Source organism: Amblyomma maculatum, chromosome 10 (genome assembly GCF_055883805.1).
Source record: "Amblyomma maculatum isolate TAMU_Amacu chromosome 10, ASM5588380v1, whole genome shotgun sequence".
NCBI classification, from domain to species: domain Eukaryota; kingdom Metazoa; phylum Arthropoda; class Arachnida; order Ixodida; family Ixodidae; genus Amblyomma; species Amblyomma maculatum.
Window position 1 is genome coordinate 121,595,157 of NC_139353.1, and position 9,574 is coordinate 121,604,730.

The window sequence follows — 9,574 nt, forward strand, 5'->3', positions numbered from 1 at the left end:
CATCATTACTTATCACTATTCATAACCATCACTATTTAATCTGATGCCGTCCCATGACCCATTGATATACTTCAATTTTCATTGACTTACGTTGTCAGTCATATCTCTATTATCTCATAATATCTGACGAGACAACTATACATTGACTTTTAATTCTTATACTTTCTTGTTTTTTCATAAATGGAGGTGGGAAAAGAGCAAGCCACAGAAATAACTGACTAATATCAGCGCGAGGTTCATGTCTCTGTCGAGGAGGCTTCCTTTACTTCAGGACAGGTCGGTGAGAGAAAATTGATGGAACTGCGTTTGGTCTGTTCTTTTTTTCGAGTTCGTGTAATATTGGCGGCTCAAACTGGTCTTCAGTGAAATGTAGCTAGAACATAGAGCGATGAGATAATTACTCAGGCTAGGTGAAAAAAAGAATCTTGCATACAATTGAAATGAGTAATATGTTACAGTGTTAAGAATTGTTGCTCGCAAAATGTTCCCCTATTTTTACATAATAACTATAATCATTATTGATTGTTTAAGTTTCGTAAATACAGAAAATTGATGCAATGATTCCGGCTGATTTGACATCGATGGGATAACTTTTCTCGCAATAAATGAATACGCGGAATCGCGCTTTTAGAGCTCCAGCTTTCAAAGCGAAGGTAACCTGCCAACGCCTTGTAGTCATGGTCAAAGAGAAGTGTGTGATCATATGAACACCTCCTGCACATTGGCCGTATCCCTGATAAAACGAACGCATATTTTTTAACCCACGCGTGCGTCGAAGCATATGGCAAGACACATTCAAGAATTGAAAAAAAAAATGCCATACGACCTAACTAGTGCAGATTACCCGCAATACCTCGGGTTTACTTGCCAAAGCAGGGCCAGCATTCATTGCTCCCGAGTAACCGACGCACACTACAAGTAAAAGCTGGAAAGGCTAGCTCCTCTACAAGCCCGAATTTTGATTTTTAGTGAAGGAGGCCAGGGATCCTAGCATAATCGCGACAAATGCAATCGAGAGACTGTAATTTTCCAGTTATTTCTGACAGCAAAAAGCAGATTATAGCGCCCTGTTTCTGACTGTACAGAAGTCGAAGCGTGTTGAATGATGGAGCCTTGGAGCCTCGCAGAATATTCAGCATGCTGCAGAGGACAACCTTATTTTTATACAATGAACATGCTGCCGCCGCAAAAATATTGAGCAGCAAGCAGGAATAAAAAACGCAGCGTCAGGTGACGCGTTATTACGGGGAGTGAGAAAGGCACTCGACGTCGCAAACAACTCTGTTGTTTCTAGGAATAAACGTCTTTCGACTAATCTTGTGAATCCATTGACTCGTGCGCAAGCCGTCACGCTTGCCTTGAGATATCATGAATACCGCATAACCATCTTCAGGTCGCTTGCTGCAGTTGTACGCGCAACAGCACGGCATAGAGCTTGCACGCTGCAATAAAAGCACAGCGCGCAATATTCGCTCGCCGAGACTAGGGGAAAAATGGCGCGAAGGAAAAAGAAAACACAAGGAAAACGTCGGACGCGCGTCGGTTTCCAATGGCAACGGCAGGGAGACCAATCGTCGCTCAGGAAATCGGGCGGAGAGCCGGCCTTCAGCGAAGGGGCGCGCAAGGGGCGAGGAGGAGGCGAGGAGGTAGCGCGGCGGCGGCAAAGTTCAATCGTTGGCGTAACTTTCTAAGTATCAAGGGGCTTTACGTGTCCCCGAACTGTGGCGCCCTGAGTAGAAATAGCGGGCGCAACTGTAATCTTCCCAAGGACGCGCTTGCCCATTGACGGCGGCACGACGCAGCAGGCCGTACCCAGTGCGCTTCCATCGAGCGGCCGTGTCACTATAGTGATACGGCCGCTGTATTCGTCGCGAGATCGACCTAGAGGTGGCGCCACCGTCACTCCGGTAGTGTGGATCGGCAGCCGGCGGCGCTCGCAGAAACGCACCGCACGCTGCGTAGGTCTCCTTCGGAGTTTACGGCGGGTTTGTTGGCGATGAAAACATGTCTTCTGCAGTATTTCTGCATTATTGCAGAAAAGAATTCAAGGATTTCGCCAATGCACCAGAAGAAGAGCGGATTTTAGGAAAACAATAAAGCACGCAACCACCAGTCTTCTAGATTTACTTTGCACGTTTCTTGCGTACCGCGCTCACGCGGCTAATGCTTGGGGCTGCCTAATCACATCTTTGTTTTTCTTATCGACTTTTAAATAGTTTGCACATGTCTCATGCGAGTGAGACCGGGTAATTTAGTGTCAAGCCCACATAGATACACGGTTCGTGCTCTGACCTGCAGTAATTTAGAATGAATCGAGGCAGCCTGGTTCACTATATCGCACTTGACTCGAGGATTAAGCAGGTTAAATGTAGCATTGGCAGCGCACTGCATGGCGAGTTGCTTTAGACTAAGTGCACATCATTTCTGGCTAAGGCAACCACGCACAAGTATTCCCCAAAAATGAGATCTCGCGGACACATACAGGAAAACTCGCCGCGCAGAAAAGGTGATTGTTTACGTGTACAGCGCTGAGTGGATTGAATTTGCCGAGATGCTTTTTGCGGCCACTGTCATAGAATATGATAGTGTAGTAATGGATACGCCACTAACTGTAAATGATTTCCTGAAACCGAGGAAAGTATAAGGGATTTCCGATGTGTGTGATGTTAATATATAACGGTAGTGTAATTATTTTGTTTTGCAATGCGAATAAATTTCACCCTGTGAGAGAACTTTTACACACTTGACAAAATTTACAATAATTAGCGATTAATTTTCAGTAACGTTAAAGTGCAAGCTATTAATTACTTGCTGCGAAAACATCGTTATAAACTGCGCATGGGCACTGTCATGTTCTGGGAAGCAATTTTACAGGCTGCAAATTTCCTATTCCCTAATTATTTAGCAGTGACTAAATCTTATGTGAAGTAAAATATTAGGTTTGCTTCCAAAACAGATGTCGTGTATAAAACTATTCCAAAAAAAAATGGAGGTCATCTTATCATGCGACTATAAAAATGTATTTATTCCCGAACATAAACACTGATATTTTAGCCCGCATGAAGCTGTTTTACTGCCCTTGTCAGAAATGACGAGTTTTGTCGGAAGACAGCACCAATTGGATGAAAAGGGATTATAATGATTATAATAGGCTACCAGTAAAGTACATTGATCTAGGTGTATTATGTAATATTTAGGGTAACAATTAGGTGCAGGGAATATGTTTCCCAAATATTCGAGCATTTCTCTAAAACAAAATGTGCTCACTAAAACTTTTACAGATTCCCCGCATGAGCTGGGGTCCGTATTAAATCGATGTCTCTCTTAGGAGGAGATTCTCCCATTTCACTGAGTATTTGTGAGGCGGGTTTGGAGACTCTACCTCTAGCAAAGAATTACTGATTGCCTGTTTGGAGTCGCTTACTATGGTTGTTGCATTAGTAAAGGCGATGGCCGCAGCGATGGCGGCCTCCTCCGCCACTAAGGGTCTGGATGTGGAAACAGTCTCCGCCATAACGAGTTTCGCTGGGTTAGTGTTGGGCTGTGTGACTCCACATATCGAATATTTGTTAGGGTCTTCTGCGGCGTCAACGTAGATGACCTCCTGTAGCCGGCTCAGGATTTTGTGCAGGCTCTAAGCTCGGGCTTTTCTTCGGCCTTGATGGGCGTGGGGGTTCATGTTTCGAGGAAGAGGTCTGATGGTGATCCTCTTTCGGATATCGCGTGGAATAGTTTGAGGGAGGTCTTGTAGGGGTTCGCCCTCAATACCTAAATTTTCAAGTATTGTCCTACCGGCGGGCGTGCTGGATAGGCGCCTTATTTGGGCAGTTTGTTGTGCTTATTTGAGTTCCTCGTAGGTATTGTGAACCCCGAGTTGTAGAAGCTCTTCGTTGGGAGTCGAGCGAACCAGGCCCATTGCTGTTTTGTAAGCCATTCTAATGATGGCCTCAATTCTCTCAACTTCGTTTCCTTGGAGTTTTAGGTACGGGAGGGAGTATGTAATCCTGCTTATGATGAAGGCGTCTATGAGTTTGAAGAGGTCGTGTTCTTTCATGCCTCGTTTTCTATTAGTGATTCTTTGTATTAGTCTGGCTGTTTGGTGAACAGCCCATTTCAGTTTGTTGATTGCTGGCGCGTTTCCAGAGTTTGTAGCCTGAGCCCCAGGATCTTGATCTCTTGAACCTCTGTTACTTCCACACCCTGTATAATGACGGTCGTCAAGGACGCATTTAATTTGCCTTTATGAAACACTATAAGCTCCGATTTTTCAAGGGACCATTCTAGGCCCGCTCTCCTGGCCTCTTCATCGATGACGTCTGCAGATGCTTGAAGAGCGTCCTCGATTTCACCTTAGTTGCCCACACCGTAATATCGTCCGCGTAGAGGCTGTGCTGTACTCCGAGTATTTTGACGAGTCTATCCGGGACCTTGATTACCCAGTCGAAAAAAACGGCAAAACTGTGTCCAAAAATACGACAAAATATCCTGTAGTTCTGTCGCAACCATCAGACTTTTCTGTAGTACTTTTCTGTAGTTGTGTAGTTTTCTGTGGTATATTTCTGTTGTCTGTTCTGTAGCACTTTTCTGTTGTAACTACAGAAATTTCTGATGTTACTACAGAATGTTCTGTTGTCACAACAGGTTTCCCGTCAAAAACCGCACAGAAATTCTGTCGTAATATCAGAAAACTTTCTGTTGTTTTTTCCGACTGGGTAATGCCACTAAAGAGCAACGGAGAGAGAACAGCCCCCTGAGGGGTGTCTCTGTTTCTCAGCTTTATCGAGTCGGATTTCAAATTGCCCACGTGCAGTTCCACCGAGCGCTCACTCAGAAAGGCCTTGATGTCGTTGTAAGCCTTTCGTCGAGGGCTAATTTCGTTTAGGTGCTCTAGTATAGTATAATGGGAGACATTGTCAAATGCTTTCTTTAGGTCGATAGCCAGGATAGCCCGCGTATTTACCTTTCTAGATCTGTTAATGACGTCATGTGACAGTTGAAGCTTGACATCCTGTGTAGAAAGTCCCCTTCTGAAACCCACCATGGTGTGTGGTAGAAGCGAGTATTCTTCGGCATAGTCCTGCAGTCTATTAAGCACAACATGCTCCATTAGCTTACATAATCGCGAGGTAAGCGAGATTGGCCTTAGGTTATCGAGGTTTATCATCTTGTTAGGTTTTGGAATAAAAATCATCTTGGCGTGCTTCCAGGATTGGGGTATGCTACCACTCTCCTAGCACTCATTCAAGTAATCCGTGAGCGCTGTGACCGACTTTAGATCTAGGTTCCGCAGCATCTTATAATTGATTTTATCTGGTCCAGGCGCAGATTTTGTCTTGAGTTAAGACAGTGCGGCCCAGATCTCTGCGTCCGAGAAAGGCTCGTCAAGATTTGGGTTGTCGCGTCCCGTGTAGTCCGGGTACAAATCTTCATCTTTGCTGGAGTTTACATATTTATCCTGTAGTGCCGATAACAATTATTCACCGCTTCCGGGATATGCATGGATGATCTGGTCTATAGCGTTTCTGTTGTCTTGGGCTGGGCTGGATCAAGAAGGTGGCGGAGAAGGTTCCACGTGTTCTTGTTTCCAAGCTGCTCGATAAGTTCGTCGCATACCTGATACCAGTTCTGGCGTGTGAGGTTAATGGCGTGTTCTTCAATTTCCTTCTCAAGCCGTGCAATGCGTAACTTGAGCTTCCGATTAATTCTCTGCCTTTTCCAATTCTTCATGAGCGCGTGTCTGGCTTCCCACATGTGCGCTAGCCTGGAGTCTATGATGGTTTGCTCTCCGTCCGTTTCTACGCTACTGGTGTGCTTAAGGGCGTCTCCGCATATATCCTGGACCCACTTCTCCAAGTCCGAGATGCTGCACGGCGCATTTTTCTCCCTGTCTTTCCTGAATTTATCCTAGTCGGTGTGCTTACAGGAGTTCCACGCCCTCTTATTACGTGAATTGGTTTGTATTGTAATGGCGAGAATGTAGTGGTCACTGTTAAGGTCTGCCCCAGTATTGAGCCATGTGGGATCGCTCGCGTTTCGCGCTAGTGACAGATCAGAATTAGTGTCTCTCAATATACTGTTGCCGGTTCTCGTGGGTTTGGTAGTATCATTCAGTATCGTGAGGCCCAGCTCCTGAATCTTCCCTAGTATTGCTGTGCCTTTACCATTAGTCTTCGGGTAACCCCATTCAAGGTGATGGGCGTTGAAGTCCCCAACTATGATAATCTGATTCCTTCTGGACTTTCTCATAATTTTGTCTAGGAGTTCACTTGTTTCCTGCGTGGGATCCTTGGGAGAGCTGTGGACGTTGAGGACGTAGGTTCTCTGCTGTCCCTTCTCGGCGGGAATAATTTCAACAAGCGTATATTCTAGGTTTACGTCTTCAATCTAATGCTGCACATAGCTGACGTCCCTTTTGACCAGTACAGTCGTTGCTGAATATCTGCGGCTAGTTCGCAGTTGCGTAACGGTAACATAGCCTGAAAGAGTCGCCACTCTGGAGGATTCTTGTAGTGCGATAATCTCTGGTTTGACAGTGGTGTTCTGGGTGTGGATCTGTAGGTTGGCCTTCTTGCGTGCGTACCCTCTACAGTTCCACTGCCAGACTGCAAATATTTTTCGTTTGGCGGAATCCATGTTTTACTTTGGCTTGTCCCCTCCGCGCCGGATGGAGATACGGTAATTTGTTGTTGCCCCATCACGCCATGCAGTAGCGATCCCAAGTGCTTAATGTTGTATATTTGGTTTCGGTTCGAGTTTGTGATCACCGGCCGCCAGAGGCACCAGTGTCGCTCTGTGTATATAAGTGACTGCATGTTGAAATAAAGAGGATTTTCTTGGTTGCTTGGCAGTCCGTGTACATCTGCGGCACACGCCGCTACAACATTGGCGACGAGGATTGGCCGATTTCGGGTGGCGTGACTTTCGCCGCTTGCTCTTCGGCGCCATGAGTGTTTCGGGACTCGCGCCACCGCTCCCGTTCCTGCCCGCGCCTGGCCAACCTGCTGTTGCGTGGCCGCAATGGTTCCGCATGTTCGAGAACTACCTGCTTGCTTCGGGTGCCTCCGACTGCACACCGGATCGTCGCAAGGCGCTACTTCTTCACAGTCTCGGGGTAGAAGGTCAGCGCATATTTTACACCCTCCCATCTTTGGACAACGCCAAGCTCGGTGAGCAAATTGCTACTGATAAAGCATCGGGCTCAGGCGATGCAAGGCCTGAAGTATCATCGTATGATATCGCAGTGGCCGCTCTGCATGCTCATTTTTCGGCAACAAGCAATGCTGTTGCCGAACGGCATCGTTTTAGTAGGCGTGTCCAACAAGTTGGTGAATCAGTGAATGAGTACATCACTGCATTACGGGAGCTTTCTGCTACATGCTCGTTTCCTGTTGAGGAAGATTCGCTGCGTGACCAGTTCGTTGCGGGTATTTCGTCTCGGAGCTTGCGCGAACGTTTTCTTCTTGAAGGATCGTCTCTCTCGTTCGCTAGAGCGGTACTCCTGGCAAGGCAGTTTGAGCAGGCGTACAATGATCTGCAAGAATTTCCTTCTGAAGTTGTTGGACGTATAAATACTCGTGGAAATACGCCTACGTGCACACCATTTTCCGACGAGAGCTCGAAGCAGTCACACAGCCGCCAATCGTGTTGTTATCGCTGCGGTTCATCTCAGCACAGTGCGGCATCATTTCGCTGTCCAGCCAAAAGCAAGCGTTGTCACCATTGCCGTGTTATGGGTCACTTCCGCTCTGTTTGCAAGAAACGAGGCTCCGCTCCGGTTCGTGAGGTAGACAGCCAAAATTCTTCTAGCGAGGAAGTTTTGAGCATTCTGGCTGTGACGACGGCCGCTCGCTCCGCAGTTCACGTCACAGTTTCGATTGGCCGCACGGACGTAACTTTCCTTGTAGATTCTGGGTCATCTGTTTCCATTGTTACACAGGACCTTTTCAAGCAGCATTTTGGAGACCACGTACTTTTTGCCCCAACAGTTCGGTTACTAGACTATTTAAAACAGCAAATTCCGGTTCGTGGCTGTTTCTTCGCTGACGTTACATACAAAGCTGACACAACAAGTCTTCTTTTCTATGTTGTAGAACAAGGCACCTCACTCTTGGGTATCGATGCCATCAAGGCTCTCGGGCTACAGATTGATGGGTCATCTCTTCAATGCCTTGAAACGACGCTAACGTCTAATTCTTGAAGGGAACAGCGCTCTGAGCCGACAAAAGCCGTGCAGGAAATTAACCTCCCAAAGGAATTAGTTGAAGAGTTTGGATCTCTTTTCGATCCAGGCCTTGGCCTCGCAAAAGGTTTTGTGCACCACGTCAAAACGCGATCCACAGTGCAGCCATTCCAATCAAAACTTCGGCGCCTTCCGCTCTCACTGCGACCATTGGTCGCGGAAGAGCTCCGTCGATTGGAAAATATGGACGTGATAGAGAGGGTGGAGGCATCTGAATGGGTGTCACCCATTGTGGTCGCTAAAAAGAAAGAGGGAGGTATTCGCCTCTGTGTAGACCTTAGACAAACAAAACAAGATACACTTCAATAATGTCCACATCTTCCAAACTCAACAACATTCGTGCGGAGAGTGATAAATTCATGTTCACTACAGCACAACGAGTCCTTCTGCACTAAGTGCCCATAGCGGTCTGGGGGTCGCCTGTTCCTTGGTGGCTGTACCCTACGCTGTGGTCCCGATGCTTCAGAGAACCCACTGGCTGCAGGCGAAGTCTCTTCCGGTTCACAGCAGGTCACTGATGGCATAGGTTGCTGCTTAGCAGCCGCCACAGCTGAATACCCGGTTGGCGCTTCTGAAACGGGTCCGTCCGTGGTAGGCGGTGAGCTGCTTTCCGTAGCGGTATCATTTGCTTCCATCAAGGATACCCCGGCACCCACCGATGCAGCCAGCCTTCGATCGTTCCTTGGACTGGTCGAATACTACTCTAGGTTCGTTCCCAACTTTGCCGAGATGGTTGAACCGATGCGTGTTCTTCTTCGAAAAGGGCAACCATTTGTTTGGTCTGGCGAGGTAGACTCCAGTTTTCGAAAGATCAAAGAGAAACTTGCGTCCAGCACAGTCCTGCGGATGTTCGATGCATCCCTTCCCGTTGTAGTTTCCACTGACGCTTCTGACTGTGGGCTTGGAGCGGTTCTCCAACAGGTGGATGGAGAGGAACTGCACACAGTCGCCTTTGCTTCTCGAGCACTTTCATCCGCAGAGAGGAGATATTCAGTAGGAGAACGTGAAGCACTTGCGTGTGTTTGGGCGTGCGAGAAGTGGCATGTCTACTTGTGGGGACGCCATTTGACATTGCTTACTGACCACCAAGCCTTGGTCGCATTGCTTTCTACCCAAGGGCCAGGAAGGCGTCCTTTGCGAATAGCACGGTGGGCGGAGCGCCTACTGCAGTACAACTATACAGTAAAGTACCGAAAGGGTTCGCAAAATCGAGTAGCAGATGCGCTTTCTCGTCTCCCTGCGTCATCTCCTCAGGAAGAAGAGACTTTACCAGATGAAACTGTATCAGTTGCCTTTGTATCGTCTTGCATTACCAGGGAAGAGTTTGAACAGGCC

General features: G+C 47.3%; 1 protein-coding gene across 1 annotated transcript; it reads left to right on the plus strand.

Annotated features, from left to right (window-relative positions):
• The first annotated feature begins 6,837 nt into the window (after positions 1–6,837).
• Positions 6,838–8,634, plus strand: LOC146177378 (uncharacterized). Its single transcript, XM_084581139.1, has one exon. It carries the CDS (start codon positions 6,944–6,946, stop codon positions 8,195–8,197), a length of 1,254 nt encoding a protein of 417 aa, XP_084437265.1. The 5' UTR covers positions 6,838–6,943; the 3' UTR covers positions 8,198–8,634.
• The last annotated feature ends 940 nt before the right edge of the window (positions 8,635–9,574 follow it).

Excerpts from the sequence above, each read along its gene's own strand:
- LOC146177378 (XM_084581139.1), top strand. The coding sequence starts at position 6,944 with ATGAGTGTTTCGGGACTCGCGCCACCGCTCCCGTTCCTGCCCGCGCCT.